General features: G+C 46.1%; 1 protein-coding gene across 3 annotated transcripts in view; it reads left to right on the plus strand.

Moving 5' to 3' along the window:
- Nucleotides 1–12009: 12009 nt before the first annotated feature.
- The window catches only part of LOC306797815 (endothelin-3), a 35352-nt gene continuing 27742 nt past the window's right edge, over nucleotides 12010–19619 (plus strand). For 2 of the 3 annotated variants that reach the window (XM_079297250.1, XM_079297249.1), the window contains exons 1-2: nucleotides 12010–12192; nucleotides 17940–18150. In XM_079297250.1, coding sequence (XP_079153376.1) covers nucleotides 12123–12192; nucleotides 17940–18150 — 281 coding nt within the window. In that variant the 5' untranslated portion in view covers nucleotides 12010–12122. The remainder of the gene's footprint in view (nucleotides 12193–17939; nucleotides 18151–19619) is intronic. The other variant, XM_079297251.1, reaches the window with a different exon arrangement.

The following is a 19619-nucleotide window of genomic DNA, read 5'->3' on the forward strand; positions in this document are numbered from 1 at the left end:
TGAGCTTCGCGGCGCTCAATCAGCCGTTTTCAGGAAAACCAAACTCCTTTAACCAGCACGTGAGGCATTCTAAACACCAGTTTCCATATTTCTGTTGCATCATATCAATTATTGGGCCCGAGGGCTCTGCGCTTTTACTATTTTTTTTTTCACCCATCTTTCAGGCGTTAACGTTACCTTTACAGTACAGTCGTCACCATACAGCGTATGTTTATTCTCTCGAAGGAAAACTTTTTGCAAAAAACCTCGTTTGAAACTCACGTTATGTTGGAAAATCACGAATACCTTATTTCAAACTTGTTTGAAACTCACGCTATGTTGGAAAATCACGAATACCTTATTTCAAACTATTTGAAACTCACGCTATGTTGGAAAATCACGATTACCTTATTTCAAACTATTTGAAACTCACGCTATGTTGGAAAATCACGAATACCTTATTTCAAATTTATTTGAAACTCACGCTATGTTGGAACATCACGAATACCTTATTTCAAATGTTATTTGAAGTTCACGTTAGTTATTTATCACGATTCTTATTCTATCAGTATAGAATTCACGTAATTTTAACCACGGTCTTACAACAAACCAATTGTAGTCAAGCGATCTGTGTCTACGATCACCGTATAACACAATCCTGTCTTCTACGTAAAAGCGTGCAAATAGTGAGATGCCAGAAAATGAAAAAAGGAGTTTAAATGAACCACATGTAAAACGAAACCACGAACGTCAAAAACAATTGTTACCCAAATAATAAAAAAAAAATGACTACTTGACCATTCATCTGTGTCTGTTAAATCATATGACCTTAGTATAATTTTACCATTACTTTTACAATTGGAATTTTAACTTTCTTACCCGTTTGTAGAAATTAATTCTTTTTCGTTGGATTCGCGTGCTGTCAATCAGAAACTCCCTCGGGTCTGCCGGTTCTCTCTCTCTCGGCTAATGAGGTATGAGACAGGAAACTTCAGTTTGTGGATTCCTGGAGAGGCCTCTCCTCCGGTCAGTCCCTCTGGAGCTCTGATAGACAGTCAGCGAATCCTGCCGACAACGCCAACAAGTGTTAACAAATCAATGTCAAATGAAACAGAGTCTGGATGAACGATCAAAGTTATAATAGTCAATTTATTTGCTTGCAAGCAAAGAGAACACCGTCTCACAGACACATCAGCGTCATCTGCGAAAGGTGCTCTGATGACACATTCAAATGCCTGGACCTTTATACCCAGCCAGCATGCTGTCACCTTGGTTCGCAAACAAGAATAAACAGAAGAAGGAAACCAGTCAAGGCAGATGTTTTTCTTTGAAGCATAGTGTCCTGTCTTTACGATACCCTGAAGGCGCTTTATGGCCGGTTTACGAATCCCTTTGTTATCAGTTTGTCCCACAATATTTATGGAGACATCAGATGCTTCCTTTGATGTCACTGTGACCTGGTCAAAGAGTTAAGTCACAGTATTGCAGAGATAGAAAAAGCCTGTGAACCATCACACATCATATATGCCTGCAGAGGGTCATGCTTTGAAGACAAATAATGCACAGGAAAACAGATACCAAGATAACAGATCACAAGACCCCTGGATCCGAAATTTACGAGACTCATTTAGAAAACACAAGGTTTTTAGTGCCTGCTCTTCTAAAACTCACATTCCTTAACCCTAAAACAGTAGACTGACATATTTTCCCATCACAGTCCTCTGGGCCTTGGCCTACAAAATGCACCTTGTAACGTGAACCATGTTGAATTCCAGCTCAGGACCAACATTGTGTTTTCTATCGACTATCAATGAGCTTTCTCCCCACCTCTCACGTCTGTCTTCACTTTGTCAACTGTCAATTAAAAGAAAAAGTACAGCCTAGTTTTTTCTCCCCGGAAGGAACAGTTGTGTGGGAAACTGGCTAATTAGCTTTGCTGAGCCTTAGGCGTGAAGACGGACAGCAACTCCGCCTGCAACTCCTTCTGAAACCGCACATTGTCATTTCTACTATCACTGAACTTTGGAGGCTTAACTCTGAACTATAAGATAATAGACTTCGGCTCTATCGCCAGAGTTACAACACATCAGCGTATATGAACTTCTTATAAAAGGGGAGACACCCCACGTGAATATGGTAAAAAATGCAACTAATATAAACTTCCCCAGTTGATTACTTACATGAATGCCATTATTTTCTGAATTACAAGTTGTCTGAAAATGTATCTTTTAATAATATGCAAATGAGACATTGCCTTGTATTTACATTTCCAGAACAGAAATGGGGTCATTGGATAAAGCCAGGTTTAAAATTCATGTTCCATTTTGTTGACATGTTCGAATCAAAGGTTTTTAAAGAGGGAATTTCTTTGTATCACTTCATAAATCAGAAATTAAAAAACAATTTTCGCCATGTTTTTAGGAATTTAGTGTTGTGTGTTTGTATGATTCAGACTATGAATGATATATGAACAAAGCCTTCTGTAGAAACCTTCAGATTATAGAGGAGTGAAACCGGAAAGGGGTCATTGACAAATAAGGCTTCTAAAAAGGTCATTTTCAAAAATGGATGTCACGCATATCTTTGTGTCTGGAACAATGTGGTGGAACGAGTCGTGAACCAACTTTTCATAGTATTTTTAACAGTATTTTTTTTACTTCACAGGCTAAAACATGTCAGGTGGCACAACCACATATAAAAAAACATATTTTCCTCACATTTATTCAAACTGAAATGTTTGACAAGTATCCCTTAGTGTCTACAGTGCCTAACACATCGTATTTTGTGGTTGTGTTTTATATATATATACAATCATTTAACATAATTGCGTTCTCTTGACCAGGTATTTAGTATATTTAACATTTGGGGTGTTCACAATGTCCCCCTCTCTCTTCCTTCTCTGGTAACTATAAAACATAGGTATATGAGAGCTAAACATCTGGAATAAAATATTCATTATTATCATGAAAATAGTTTGAAAGTGTATAATATCTTTAACTTTACACTGTTAAACATTTGAAAAAAATAGTAAATAATGTTAGAGCTTTAAATATAATGTCATATAGTAACATTCTTTGCAGTTGCGCCACCTGACATTTGCACCTCATTTTAAGTCAAACAGGCATCGACTAGGACACCAGCATTAGCTTTTGTTCTTGCTAACAACTTCATACATATACATTTTAAATTAAACAGACATTTATGATAAAATAATTTTTGGTAACACTTTATAATAACGACACACTATGAAGCATTAGTTAAATATGAGTAAACACTTAATTCATCATTTATAAAGCATTGTTCCTACATTAATAATTCATTAGTATGCAGTTCATAACAACAGTTATAAATGTTTTATTCTTGATTAATAAGCCTATTATGTGCTTCATTATTGTGTTTTCATACTTTATAAATGATGGATTCCCCATTTGTAAATGAAGTATTATATATTTTACAAACCAATTATTAAGGAGTTGTAGATGATTAATAAGATCATTTATAAAGTGTTAGTACATGATTAATAACTTATTTAGATGTACATTATTCATGCATTTATATATATAATGGTTAGGAAATATGTTAATATATGCTTTATAAACGCGTATTAATACTGCAATTCATGATTAATTCATGATTTATTAAGGTAGTTACTACTCGTTAGTAAAGTGTTTTATGTGACCTCATCTAAAGTGAGGACTATTTATGCCTTACAAAGCATTTATAAATGGCATTGAAAGGCCAGCAGTGCCTCAAAACACACAGTTTGTGAACAGAACAGGCAAATAGACACAACACAAAGTGATCAAAAACATATTAATATTCATTGCAAGATGCAAACAATATACTGTCAGGATCCAGGATTCCCCTGTCTGTTGTGGTGTGCCATGTGCTCTGTTTGTCCTCTGCCTTCAGACACCTCCCAGGGCCGCACCCTTAATCGTGCACGGCTGAGGACACTCAAGCTGATCACCTCCTGCAGCCTGACACACCAGACTCAGGGCCCCTTAATGAGTAGCCTGCCACTATATAAACTCTGGTCCTGCAGTCTGGGAGTGTCAGGTCGTACCGTCTTCAACCCGCTGAAACCCTGTGGATTACACTCCACGGCTCTGCCCTCCTTGTGTTTGTGGATGCGCTCCGCCGCTCTGCTCTCGTTGTGGTCTACGGATTACACTCTGTCGACTCCAGTATCGAGCCACGGGACTTCACGCCGTCAACTCACCAGCCCTCCAGTGTCGAGCCACGGGACTCACACCATCGATCTGTCAACTCTCCAGTGTCGAGCCACGGGACATCACACTGTCGATCTGCCACTCGGGTGTCGGACCACGGGCTCCACACCTGCACCCACCTGTCTATAAATAAAACCTGTTTAACATTCACTTCTGTCTCCTGTGGTCTTGCGTTTGGGTCCTATCTGTGAACTCCCGTGACAGAACGACCTGACCATAATGGACCCAGCAACCACAGGAGCAGCTACGCTGGCCGGATATAGCACGCAGCTGGAGGCACACCAGCAGAGGCTCAGGGAGATGCGTCAAGCCCTGCAATCCATGGAAGCTGAGGTCTCTGAGGGGGACCCAGCAACCACAGGAGCAGCTGCGCTGTACAGCACTACCAGGCTGCTGGAGGAGACGAGACGTTCCCTGGCGAAGATGAGACGTTTCGCTGCTGAGGTTTCTCGGGTTGGCTGGTGCGGGCAGGAACTAGCCCGGACAGTCAAGTCTCCACCAGTTCCAGCACCCGCACTATTCCCGCCTGTCCTCGCTCCGCCGGTCTGGGAATCCCCCGTGCCGGCTCCAGGTCCCTATGATGGAACACTGGGGAAGTGTCAGGGCTTCCTGTTGCTATGCCAACGGGTGTTTGACCGACAGCCCCTGACTTTTGCCTCAGACAGGTCCAAGGTGTCTTACGTGGTCTGCTTACTGCGGGGAAGGGCTTTGGACTGGGCCATGTACACAGTGAGCAGCGACCAGCCTAATACTGTGGGGTATGTGGACTTTGTGACTGCTCTGATGAGAGTTTTTGACCCTCTGGGGAACTCTGAGTATATGGTCAAGCGCCTTCTCAGCCGGAGACTGAGCCATGCAAGGGTAGCGGAACACTCGGTGGCCCGGTCGACTCCGGCTCCCCGTAGTCAGACTGCATTGCAGCCAGCTCCTGTTCCTGTCACCTCTTCACCACAGCCAGCTCCGGTTCCTACCGCCTCTGCGGCACAGCTTGCGCCAGTCCCGGCCGCCGCCGTCTCCGTACCGCAGCGACGTCCAGTCCCGGCCGCCGCCGTCGCAGTGCAGCAGCGACCTCCAGTTCCCGCCGCGGTCATCCCGGAGCAGCAGCAACCTCCAGTTCCCGCCGCTGTCATCCCAGAGCAGCAGCGACCTCCAGTCCCGGCCGTCGCAGTCGCAGTGCAGCAGCGACCTCCAGTTCCCGCCGCCACCGTCCCGGAGCAGCAGCAACCGCCAGGTCCCGCCGCTGCCGTCCCGGAGCAGCAGCGACCTCCAGTTTCCGCCGCTGCCGTCCCGGAGCAGCAGCAACCTCCCGGTCCCGCCGCTGCCGTCGCAGTGCAGCAGCGACCTCCAGCTCCCGCCGCTGCCGTCCCAGATCAGCAGCGACCTCCAGTTCCCGTCGCTGTCATCCCGGAGCAGCAGCGACCTCCAGTTCCCGCCGCTGTCATCCCGGAGCAGCAGCGACCTCCAGGTCCTGCCGCTGCCGTCCCGGAGCAGCAGCGACCTCCAGTCCCAGCTGTGGTCTCGGAGCCGCAGCTATCCCCGGACCTCGCGGCCGCGGAGCCAGAGCCGCTCGCTGGTCCTGCCACCGCAGCTCCAGTTCCTGCCGCCGCAGCTCCAGTTCCTGCCGCCGCAGCTCCAGTTCCTGCCGCCGCAGGGCCAGCTCCAGTTCCTGCCGCCGCAGCGCCAGTTCCTGCCGCCGCAGCTCCAGTTCCTGCCGCCGCAGCTCCAGTTCCTGCCGCCGCAGCTCCAGTTCCTGCCGCCGCAGTCCCAGTTCCCGCCGCAGCGCCAGCTCCAGTTGCTGCCGCCTCTACGCCGCAGCCCGCTCCAGTTCCTGCCGCCGCAGCGCCAGCTCCAGTTCCTGCCGCTGCCACCTCTACGCCAGTTCCTGCCGCTGCCGCCTCTACGCCGCAGCCCGCTTCAGTTCCTGCCGCCTCAGCGCCGCAGCCCGCTCCAGTTCCTGCCGCCTCAGCGCCGCAGTCCGCTCCAGTTCCTGTCGCCGCCTCCGTGCCGCAGCCTCTCCCACACCCGGCCGCCGTCCCAGAGGCGCAACGACCTCCAGTTGCCGTCTCTGAGCGGCAGCGACCTCCAGTGCCCGCTGCCATCTCTGAGCAGCAGCGACCTCCAGTGCCCGCTGCCGTCTCTGAGCAGCAGCGACCTCCAGTGCCCGCTGCCGTCGCGGAGCAGCAGAGACCTCCAGTACCTGCCACTGCGGCACCAGCATCCTATTCTCCAGAGCCCTTCCGCCCGCCCGGCCGCCCGCCGGAGCACCCGTGGCCGGAGCCCTTCTGCCCTCCCGGCCGTCCGCCGGAGCACCCGTGTCCGGAGCCCTTCTGCCCTCCCGGCCGGCCGCCGGAGCACCGGGGATCCTGTCACCCCTCCTCCGGACCCCCGCCGCCCACCCTAGTCGGCCTTATAGCTGTGGGGACATCCCTCCTCCGGACCCCCTCCACCCGCCCTGTGTTGGGTCTTGTGTTACGTCTGGAATCCGTGCCTTAAGGGGGGGGTACTGTCAGGATCCAGGATTCCCCTGTCTGTTGTGGTGTGCCATGTGCTCTGTTTGTCCTCTGCCTTCAGACACCTCCCAGGGCCGCACCCTTAATCGTGCACGGCTGAGGACACTCAAGCTGATCACCTCCTGCAGCCTGACACACCAGACTCAGGGCCCCTTAATGAGTAGCCTGCCACTATATAAACTCTGGTCCTGCAGTCTGGGAGTGTCAGGTCGTACCGTCTTCAACCCGCTGAAACCCTGTGGATTACACTCCACGGCTCTGCCCTCCTTGTGTTTGTGGATGCGCTCCGCCGCTCTGCTCTCGTTGTGGTCTACGGATTACACTCTGTCGACTCCAGTATCGAGCCACGGGACTTCACGCCGTCAACTCACCAGCCCTCCAGTGTCGAGCCACGGGACTCACACCATCGATCTGTCAACTCTCCAGTGTCGAGCCACGGGACATCACACTGTCGATCTGCCACTCGGGTGTCGGACCACGGGCTCCACACCTGGACCCACCTGTCTATAAATAAAACCTGTTTAACATTCACTTCTGTCTCCTGTGGTCTTGCGTTTGGGTCCTATCTGTGAACTCCCGTGACATATACTGTTAAATACAAACCTCTCAGCCATTAATTCATGAGTTGATGTGTGTGTGGCTTGGAGCAGGTGAAACAGCTTAGCAGCAACCAGGGTGCCAGAGCAGTGAGAGGAGAAGCCACACCCACACCAGCACACAGGGAGAGAGACAGACAGGGGAGGAGACACCAGAGCCACAGTGGAATGTGGATGGAGAAAGTAAAAATGTTTTCGCACCTTGGTTAGATGACACTGCAGAAAGAAAAATAGGCACCGTTGCAACGGGGTTTTGTGTTGGTAGCAACATCTGGGCACTTGGATGATAAACTAGATGATCATATGCCAATTTCACATTTTACAGTGAGACTCTTTTCCCTCAGTGTCACGCAACACGTCCATTTTCTCACGCAGAGAAAAACAAATTTATAACTGATACCACTTACTGTGTGAGGTTTTTTGTACATGTTATTATATTAATGATGCATCATGTTTCAGATATCCATCCTGTCCGTCCTCAGAATAAGCAGCTGTCAGTACTTTGAACACAGTGTTTGTTTTTGTCCTCTCACTTCCACAAGTCTGCTGCTCTGTGCGCACAAGAGGACACCCAAACTTAAGGGGGAGCTTGTGGTTATTTTAAATAAGAAGCCCCCCATGGGCATCAATGCCAATGCTAAATTTCTGAGAAAGTATTCCTACACCTTAATCTAACATTCACACAATAATGCTGCGTTCACACCGGTCGCGTTGATTTTTTGACCTCGAGATTACATACAAAGTCTATGCACAGACGCGATGAGACTGGCGCGGCGCGATTTTGCGATGGCGCGGCGCGTTGGACGCGTTATTGCAGTGCGGTGGACGCGGTGGACGCTGCAAAATCGCCAACGCGCGAGTTGAAATTTTTCAATTTCAGCGACATAATCGCGTGATGCTGTGGCGCGATAGCCTATCAGCGTTGAGTTGCTCCCCCTGTCATCACTGGCTTCCTGCCGTTGTTGAATCAGGAAATAAATCCTGTAGCCGTCTGTGTTCACCTAGAGCTCTACGATACCTCATATCAACAGAGACCGGACCAAACTATGTGTATGCATGTGTGTGTGTAAACCATACGATACAAACAATGAATAGACGCTGCCGTATTTACGTCTACGTGACGTTATTGAGTGCTGGTGGAGCTGCTACGATGTTAGCATAGCCTAGCACCGATCCATCAGAGCGCCATTGAGAAGACCAGTAACCTACAAATCGGCATCATTACGTAGTTATTTCGGAGTCCCTTTTTGTCGGAGAAGACAAGTACAAATCGGCATCATTATGTAGTTATTTCGGAGTCCCTTTTTGTCGGTTTATTGCCGTTGAATCACAGCCAAATCAGTTTATTTTGTGTTCCTACAGCTGTAGTAAACAGCGACCGGTGGCTTGCTAGACACAGTGAATACAGCTCGATACAATCCACGGAGCTCCTCTGAACAATATTATGAACCAGACATGACGGCGTTTGGCATTCCGATGTTTGAGGGACTTCCACAACACGTACAAAGCAGCAATTGTCCTTGTTCCTTTCATGGTTGACAGCGGAACGAAATGGCGGCCAGGTGAACGGCTTCCAGGACGATAAACCACGCCCCCTCTCTGGCGCTACGAGATTTTGCGGCGTTTGGTGTGAACACGACCGGCGGCGCGTTGGACGCGATTGTGCAGTGCGTTGGACGCGATTTTGCAGTGCGTCAAAAAATCAACGCGACCGGTGTGAACGCAGCATAACATGATCGCTAGCCATTAGTAAGTTTATTATCATTATTTAATTATTATCTAACTAAAGTTAGCTGACTTTATTATGATAAGCCTTTAGCAACTTCAGCTTGCTGTGGCTAGCAAGCTTGAATTCTACGCTAGAAGCATCCACGGTGCTGCGTGTGTGTCATGCAGTTAAAGTGACAGCAATGTCAACATTTTTAAATAAAGTATAGATCAAAATGACTTGTGAGGCAACAAGATGCATGTGAAGAACCATCCGTCTGCCAACATCAGGGCGCTGACTAAAGACCCACTCTGTTCCAAAGGCATACCCATGAGAGTGTTGAGAAAATTATTTCTTTTAAGGTGTAATAGTTGACACCTTCTACTGTTTGCAATTTATTGATAAAACTAGCTTATATGCAGCTTTAATAAGCCACTAGCTTATTTGCAGTTTTAATAACCATTAGCTTATGCAGCTTTATTAACCACTCACGCAATACACACAGTACACGCTAGGGCAAGGGAGAAGCAAGAGGGAGATTACTGATTTAACTGCGTCACAAGGAATAGGCCGCCATCTTTAGATAGGCCCAACAGCCTCGGGCTGTATTAACCCAGTTCCCCCCCTGCAGTCGACAACATCTCACCACACACTGACAGATGACGACGCCTTCTGGGACGGGCCAGTGTGGACGGATTTGTCCAGGCTCCACCCAGGTGTCATACGTGTACAAACACGCTACGCCTGCATCTTTTATTTTGACCAATGGGCTTCCATAAGAAGAACCCTACATAAAGCATCACGCTGCTATGTTCAAGTGTGTGCTTATGGTGGATCTCTGAGAGTGAAGCTATTAGTGACCCGTGCACGTATAACTGCTGGGCTGAATAACTCTGTTGATAATAAACCTATTGCTTTTGATATAACTAAACGCCTCTTGAGAGCTTTCATTGTCCTCTTAAATCCGCTCTGAGTGTGAAAGATAGCATTATTTTCACAACAAGAGGTAAGTTAGCCATGATGCGCCTGGTTACACTTCTCCCTGACCTTATTATATACAAGCATAGACTGTATATAAGAAGTGGACGTAGCCATCGTGACGTCACCCATTGGTTTGTGGACTGCCGTTTTGAAGCCTCGATTTTGGCGATTTATTTTGGTGTTGCCATCTTGGATTACGGCCATCGCCTGTTGTTTTTTCCGCAACCGATGAATGTTACCATATTTGGAATGCGGAGGAGCGACTTAAAGATGCCATCTACGGCCCGGCAGTGACCTGTCAATCACAGTAAGCCCACCCGAAAGCATACTTTGCTTTATGGTCTGTTTGACTCTAAATGGACCATAAGTTACTAAATGAACATCATGCTGTATTGAAGAAGAATTGAAACTGGAGACTGAGACCATGAACTCATGTTTACAATGTTTACTGAGGGAATAAATCAAGAGAGAAGTAGAGTCACTTTCTCATAGACTTCTAAACAACCAGAGGAGTCGCCCCCTGATGGTCAGGAGAGAGAATGCAGCTTTAAGACACTTTCGCATTAGCTTCAGTCTGCAGAACAGGAAGTTTCTGCCTGATATACAGAGACAAACTAACCTTTAATTAGTGCACAATTTAAGTTGTTCTGCAGCTTGAAATGTTGATATTGTAGTGTTATACAATTTCATCAATAGCCAGTTCTGAATTATTTTATAGTTCAAATTGCAGAGTCAAACAGGATACGGTCAACATAATTATGAAGTGTAATTTATTTTGGATTTTTCACAAAATTGCTTCAACGTAATGCAATTTGTAACCATTAGTGAAAAAGTTACAATAGACGAAGTGGTTCTCAAACTGTGGGGCGCGCCCCTCTAGTGGGGCGCGGTGGTATTACAGGTGGAAATGCAGAGTGCAGGGGGAAATGCAGATTTTTTTTTCTTTAAAAAAAAAAAGTAATTCATTAATAAATACATGGTGAAATGCCTGTACTTTCGTGTAAATGTTTACGTTACGCCGTTAACAGGTTACGCTTACGCTTACGCTTGCGCATGCGCGACGGCCATGATCCTTGGCAACTCACATGTGTGGCTTAGTGTTCCAAATGAAGAGACATTTGGCAGGCGGGAACAGAAAAGCAACCGCAAGCGATGCATCCAAGATGAACAGCAAGCAGCCAAGAAGAAAATATGATGACGCCTCTCTTGCTCTGGGTTTCACAGTGAACGTGGTAGGAGATGAGGCGAGACCAGTCTGTGTCTTATGTCTGAAGCCATTTTTTGCCAAATTGTAGTTATTTTTTGCACAGATATAACTTTATTTGCATTGTTCCAACAAAGTGATTGCACATTTTATTTGTTTTTCTCTGATGGAGCAATCTGGTTTACTTAAAAGTGATTGCAATTTTCTTTATTCTATTATTTGAAAAAGCACAGATGGAGGAGTCACAAAATGCTATTTCAATAACAAGTCAACATAGACCATTTTGTTACAATTTTGATGGGGCGGTGGGGCATGAACATTTTTCTTCCTCCACAGTGGGGCGCTACAGAAAACGTTTGAGAACCACTGGACTAATTGAACATGACTACTATGACAGGTCTGGACCACTACATTGTGTTTGGGAAAATTCAAAATACGCCTCTTAGGAACAAATCCGTTTGTATCAGTGGTTCTTGCATGAGGCCCATTGTTCTTAAGGGAGGCTTGTTACCCTGGTCTACCTGCAGTTCTTATGGGTGTGCCGGTTGTCGGTCTGTTGCGTTTCAGCTAATTTCTTTTGTTGGACCGGAAGTGAGCAGTCACCTGCAGCAAAACTGGACAGCTCCTTCTCACCAGTCTCAAACCTTTTCTTTAGCGTTTGACTGGGACGCTTTTATTCTGAAAACTCACTACAGGAAGCTCGCGTGACTACTGCAGGTGACTTGTCGCTGAGCTGTGCGCTCCTGATAACCCGGAGTGTGGGTGGGTTGAGCGCCAGACACGCGGAGCGGCAGTGCAGCTCTATACAGGCGGTCAGCGGCTGATGCGGGATGTTTTCTGAGGAGACCTGAGGAGCTCACGGGAGACGCTTTGGACTTTTTGACATTTTCATTTTCTGATGTTTCATGTGTGATGGCTAATGTGGCGTCGGTTGATGTGGGAGTTTTGTTTCTCATCGTGGTGACAGCGTCTTTGGCAAACGGTGAGTAGTTGTATGAGACTGTAGTATTTTTATTGTTATGTTTATTCACATAACGGAGTTGTACCCCAAACCGGACAGTTTTTAGCTAATGTTTCAATACAATTCACTTACAATGTTGATAAAAATGATCGTGTAATGTTTTCAGTTGATTTAATGGTGTTAAACTGAAGTTAAACTTCGTACCTTTCAAACGAAATATTGTTGTAATTATTACAGTTAGCTTTGCCTTTACCAGAGTCGTTAAAACGATGCTAACACGGGTGAATTAGCCGTGCACTGCTCTTGGCCTAATCCGTACGGACTTCTATCCTTGTTGTAAACACTGGCTGCTGCTGGTTTTTCGGGGATATTCGCTTGTTCCAGGGTCGCAAAAATGACCATCAATGCTGTCAACACATCCAGGACCGTAGTTCTGTCCTACACAATAACATATCACGCTTCAACAACTCCAAATGATGCAATAAAAGCTCCTTAATTTCTGTTTGAGCGTATACCACCACCTGCTGGATGTTTTGTTACTTAAACTCTTCTCATGTCAATCACTGGCAAAACACCAGCTGATGTCTGGAATTTAACAATTATGTACACATATTGTATATGACAATTATTATCATAACACACAGTGCAGAGTAAGAGTTATATTACAACTAAAAACATGAGTATTCATGATTAAAAAGCTACATTGTTAAAGTGAAAGACAAATAACTTGTGCAAATGATTGAAAAGTTCTTTGCAAACATTTATTGAAAAACAAACCAATCAAAAATTAAATAAAAAATCAGGACACACATGGCATTTGAAATAATCATCTTCATCATCCAGCTCCTCGTCCCAGCCCACACACATGGTGTGATACCATGTGTGGCAGCTGTCACACTGGACCCACGACACCAATCCCTCCGAGCTCTCTGGAGGGTCAGGTTCCTGGCACCGGCCACACTCCCAAACTGTCTGCTCCATCTCTTCAGGAGTGTGACCTATTAAAATAAATAAAAAATGACTTTGAATTAAAGACAATGATCAGATTTTCATGGGTTGGCATACAATGCAAGTTAACATGAAGTACCGGTGGATGTCGTAGGTCCAGCAGACGAGGAGCTGGATGAAGGTCGGGTCTCTGCAGGTTGGGAGGCTGTATAAATAACAGAAAAAGCATAACCATGCTTTGTTTACTCTTCATCATGGCTAATGTCACCATCGTGTTATAATATTGTGGTTTTTTTCAGATTATTTAAAGGATTTACAGTGGGAGGGAGAGGAAGGAGTTTGGGACCCATAGAGGCCACGTCCCGCAGCCGATGTTGAAGACTCTGAAATAATAATCATATTTTATTATTACAACTCTAAAATACATACTTATAATAATGTTTATGCGTAACAATAGTTAATAAATTCTGATTTATACGTGAATTCAAATGAAAAATAGGGATGCGCTGACCAGGAGACGGGGGAAGGTGACGGTGTTCCTCAGCAGGCAGGCCCAGTGGTGATGTGCTGCTGGCAGGCAGCCGGGGACCGTGGGAGGCACGAGAGGGGGCAGAGCGGGATGAGGGACCGGCGATGGAAAGTCCGGAGCTGGTGGCTGTAGTAGCCCCGAGGGACACTGGTGTTCTGCTGCTGGGGCGAGAGCCGTCAGACAGGGTAGAGGAAGTGGCTGCCGGGCCGGTGTCTCCGGCCCGCTGCTGCTCTCTGTCTCTTCTGGTCAGAGCTTGGGCCTCCCGTCTTGCAGCACGGTCCTCTGCCTCCACGATGACGTCAGACATCTCCTGAGCTGTCAGTAACCTGGCCTTGGTGATGTTCCTCCTGACCTTGCCGGTGTTGCGGTTGTAGTTTATTTCGGCCAGGAGGTGGGCCAGGTCTACTGTTATCCGGCCTGATGTTACCAGGGGATGGGTCATGTAGGGATTGGGAGGAGGGGCAGGTGGGGGTTGGTTCTGGGGATTGGGGATAGGGGCTGGAGAAAGGGGATGCTGGGAGGGGAGGGCAACATCAGGCGCAGCCCAGGAAGATGCCGATGAGGTTGGCGGAGGTGGTGAGGAGGCCCCATGCCGCGGCCCGGACGGCATGACCCGTGACCAGTCGATAGCCATTGGGTCCAGAGGGTCGAGGCCACACCTCCTGAACCCAGCCACCACCAGTCTCCGATCCTTCACCCTCTGGTAGGAGTCTCTTAGGACCCTTGAAAACTCCTTCTTAGAAACCAAGAAGGAGTGGCTCACTGCCGACAGATCTCCTGTAACACCAGAGAACTCTGCCTTCAAGGGTCCGAAGAAACTCATATCCAGAGGTTGAAGGATGTGAGACGTATATGGTGGCAGGCACAAGAGAATGACCCCCTCCCTCTGTGCCGCCCGGACCAGCTCTGGATCCAGGTGGGATTGATGTCCGTCCATGATGAGCAGCAGCGGGCGCTCCTGCACGGCAAACTTCAGGAAATGCCCGACAAACCACTTCCTAAACAGCTCACTGTCAATGTACCCTGCTGGCGACTTCCCGTAGAGGGCATCGGGAACCCCTTCCTTGTTATAGGGGCCCCCAGGATATACCCCCTTGTAGATGATGAATGGGGGGACATCCTCCCCAGCCGCGTTGAGGCAGGCCAGGACAGTGATGTGGTCTCTGGTTCCCTGGGCCTGCCTGTAAGCATGTTTAGTCCCCCGGGGCACGATGACCTTCCTTCTTGTAGAGTCCAGCTGAAACCCCGTCTCGTCGCAGTTGTATATCTGACGAGGTTTCTCCCTCAACCCGTGCTCCTCCAGGGTGGTGGTGAGGAGCCCCAAATACTCCTCAATTGGCCCCCTCTTGGCGCAGGATGCCCTCCCACGGTCAATGATGTCTGGGGTCCGGGCAGTAAGGCGATGGTGTTGCCGCTCCCGGAAGTTTATCCACCATGTCTGGCCAAGCACGGTTCTTTGTGCGTCCCGGTGGCGGAGGTTATAGATGGCCAGAGCGTGGGCCAGGACCTGAGGCTTCGTCAGTGGAAACCCGTGACTGGCAGAATACAAACAGTATTCCACCAGGGAATCCTCATCTTCAGGGGTGAGGAGTGTCCTCTGACCATAGACACAGTCAGAGGACACCCTTCCACTGACTCGGTCACTCAGGCTGGACTTAGGGACCCCAAACTGCTGGGCTGCCTGCCGTAGAGAAAGCCTGCCTGCTTTCACCTCCAGTAGGGCCTGTGCCATGGCCTCCTGGGTCCACTTCCTCGTCTTCCTCTCCCTCTTCCTGACATGCCGCATGTTTGGCATCTGCAAATACACATTTACAGTAAGAAATGAAATACAAAATTTGTTTTAAAGCCACAGTACATGTCTCAATGAATTGAATAGTTCTATAAATTGCCAGATTACCATGTATAGACTCATGCATATTTAACACATGCATAGACATAAATATATTTACCTTAAACCATTGTAGATTTACAATTTCTATATCCATCTCTTATTTTCTTGATCCTCCTGTAAAGGAAAAAAACTCTTAACACAGACACACATTACCTACCTTTCTTACTTTAAAGGTTCTTCCTGTCTTTTCTACTCTTTTTCTGCTTATTGCTGTCTTCTTTCTGTTCTTTTCTGCTTCTTTGAGTCTGCTTTCTGTTCTTTTCTGCTTATTGCTGTCTTCTTTCTGTTCTTTTCTGCTTCTTTGAGTCTGCTTTCTGTTCTTTTCTGCTTCTTTGAGTCTTCTTTCTGTTCTTTTCTGCTTCTTTGAGTCTGCTTTCTGTTCTTTTCTGCTTCTTTGAGTCTTCTTTCTGTTCTTTTCTGCTTCTTTGAGTCTGCTTTCTGGTCTTTTCTGCTTCTTTGAGTCTGCTTTCTGTTCTTTTCTGCTTCTTTGAGTCTTCTTTCTGTTCTTTTCTGCTTCTTTGAGTCTTCTTTCTGTTCTTTTCTGCTTCTTTGAGTCTGCTTTCTGTTCTTTTCTGCTTCTTTGAGTCTTCTTTCTGTTCTTTTCTGCTTCTTTGAGTCTGCTTTCTGGTCTTTTCTGCTTCTTTGAGTCTGCTTTCTGTTCTTTTCTGCTTCTTTGAGTCTGCTTTCTGGTCTTTTCTGCTTCTTTGAGTCTGCTTTCTACTGTTCTTCTGCTTATTGCGGTCTCCCTTTGCCTCTCTTCTCTTCCTTCTCTCTGTCGCTGTTCTCTGTCTCTGTTCTTTTCAGGCAGGAACATAAACCACAAGAGAGACATTTAAGTCAAAAACATTACATTTTGGTTAACCTTATATACTGTATAACAGCACTGTGTTATATTGGAGGCTTATCTACATAAATAGTTCTAATCATAAGAGCCACTGCTGGCTTTCAATAAATGTACGGTCTCTCTCACTCTCAAACACACACACACACACACACACACACACACACACACACACACACCAACATTATTTGCATAATTGATCAGATCATTGTGCATTATTATACTTGATGTAGCCTGGCTTATGATAAACAAGAAAAGCATTTTATTTTACATGTCTGCTGTTATGTTTCAGAGCTAAGACCAAACAAACAGCAGCCTACCTTTAACTCGCGCTATGATTCTTTGATCGTTTTTCCCGTGGCCACAACTGTTTTTTTTCAGACACAACATTTCTGCCTCCCTCCCCTCGACTACAGATTATGTCACACATCAATGCTATAGTTTCATTGGCTAGACAAAGTAGTGTAAAGCTAGCTACAAACTACACTCGTATGCTAACTCATATTAGCAATACGGAGAAAATACAGAGACACTTCTCAGAGTAAAGAGCGTCGCCCGAGCGTTCTTTCTGCTTCCTCTCATCAAAGTCACTTTCCTATAGTATTTAGACATATAAACGTCCATATATATTCATGAAATTTGGCACATAGATTATTTGATATGTATGAATTAATATTATTTACGTTTGGTTGGCGATCGCCGAACAAAATGACAGCGTAATGACCGGAAAGCGCGCCACGACGGAATCGTTCGAGACAGGCCAATAGCAGCTAGCGCCGACCGAGGCAGGCCATCATTACGCTAGAGTAAGAAGCCACTGTATGATACAGTTCGCGTGTGCATTTTACAAAATATCATAAAACCAGCACAACAATACTTCTATTAGGTGTTGCCATTTTCGCAATTTTCAAATAACTGATTAATCACTGAGTCTAGAGCTTGTTAAGATAATGACAGATGCACATGTCAGGTAACAAGAGCCCGAGAGGTTTTCTCCTTTTCAACTCATTTAACGAAGTGTAACACAGACTAGTTACCCACAGCGACCTGTTTGATATATTTACTGTTTAAATTACCTACATTAAGGGCTGGGCAACATATCAGTATCAGTATCGTGATAAGAGACCAGATATCGTCTTTGATTTTGGATACCGTAATGACGTTATAAGGCTGCATTACTATAAAATGACCTTCTGAATTGAGTCTGTTGACTACGTTCGAGCTGTTCTTTTATTTGCCTTTACCCTCTTAGTCATGATATCCACATTACTGCACTTATCGATCAGCTATACAATAGCGATATCGAGGTATTTGATACAAAAATATTGTGATATTTGATTTTGCCCATATCGCCCAGCCCTACCTCAGTTAATCCTCAGTAGAAACTGTTATCAGATGCCCAATGCTATATGACCTGTCGACCAATCGGATCAGCACTTTATTGGTCGCAAGGATTGTAGCTTTGTACTGAGGTCTGATTTATAATCTTAAATTATACATCAAATAAATAAATAAATTGATTTATTATTAACATTTCTTCTCGAATTGCCATGATCCAGCAGGATCCTCATCTAGCAAAGATGTGAGCCAGAGGAAGGAGGTGGAGGCGGCCGCGGTCAAACTGCTCCTCGCCGGTGGAGCGAAGCCCTGCTCCGCCTGCGACCCGCCGGTCGCCAGGAGGCGTTCCAAGAGGTGCACGTGTTACTCTTACAAGGACAAGGAGTGTGTGTATTACTGCCACCTGGACATCATCTGGATCAACACGCCAGAGTAAGAGTCCTCCTCAGTGCGCCTCACACATCATAGATCCAGTGTTGCTGCTGCACGATCATGTTACCGTGACCATCTATAGGGCTTTATAGTGCGGCTGTGCGTTGCTTTACTGCAGCTTAGGCTATATGGTGTCATGTCATGATCTCTATTAAAGGAACACTCTTGATTTATTTTTAAAGGGACAGTTCACCCCAAAATCAAAAATACATATTTTGTTTCTGTTAACCGTTCAGTTATCAATCTAGATTGTTCTGGTGTTAGTTGCAGTGTTGGAGATATCGGCTGTAGGGATGTCTGCCTTCTCGCCAATATAATGGGAATTTTATCGGCTGGTGTTTGAAAAACTATGAAAAATCATGAGCCGGTTCCTCAAGATAATCCACAGAGCAGTTTCATGGTTAATGGTCTCTACGGCTGATATCCTCAACACTCCGCAAGTCACACCAAAACAATCTAGATTGATAAATAGCACTGCTGGTCAGGGGGAAATTATGTATTTTTGATCTTGGGTTGAACTGTCCCTTTAAGCCATGAAATGATTTGCTGGAAGCCAGTTTTCCCCTCATATATCAGCATTTATTTCACTCATTCAGCATTCGTTTTTGCGTTCCTGTCATGTTTTTATTGTAGATCAGCTTCACAATCCTCAAACATGAAACCTCAAAATATTGCACTTCATTTTGCAAACTCAAGTGCCTTTGAGCTCACCTGCATTGGGTGATGCCCGGTGATGCCTGCCTGACAGAGAGCAGTGCAGCAACAGTTTCTCTGCGGCTACAAGCACATGCAGAACTCCCATTGGGAAGATCTCGATTTTAAGTGAAGGGTTAGCGGCTCTCGCTTTCTGAAGCTATTTCAGACATGTTTATGGTGCAGGAAGCAAATTCAAACCCGTACACCTCCTAACGTCAGACCAACAGAAACATACCTGGATGAAATCGGAGACATTGTGCCCTACAGTGTTAAGGCTGTGCGTTTTCCACAGTAACACGTTGAGCTGTGCGCAATCTTGTTGATTTGTCTTCCTTTGTTGCCCGGGAGTTCTACTATGTGGAGTGAATCAAGCTGCAGGCAAAAGGTCTGTCCTCAGTTACTTGGGTTAGGTATGTTTGCTAACGTCTCAAAGAAGATCAGGAGCTCCTGTTTTGACTTGGCAAATCAACCATTTATTCTATTAAATATGTGCTGATTTCCCGAACAGAAATCTGAACATTGCATGAAGCCGGGTTCAACGTTCTTGTTTCTTTTTGATGTCTTATTGGAGTCGGAGAGGGAATTTTAGATATCGCTTTGTTTCAGTCCATAAATCAGAAAATACCGTGAACAGCCATTAAAAAAATCGGCATGTTTTTACTCATAAAATGTTGTATAAATCAGGCTCTGAATAATATGTTAACAAACCCCTCAGTAGAAACCTTCAGGACATAGAGAGGAATGGAAGTGTAAAGTTTGGAGTATGTAAGAGC

This window comes from Melanostigma gelatinosum, assembly GCF_949748355.1.
Source record: "Melanostigma gelatinosum genome assembly, chromosome: 3".
In the NCBI taxonomy this organism is placed as follows: domain Eukaryota; kingdom Metazoa; phylum Chordata; class Actinopteri; order Perciformes; family Zoarcidae; genus Melanostigma; species Melanostigma gelatinosum.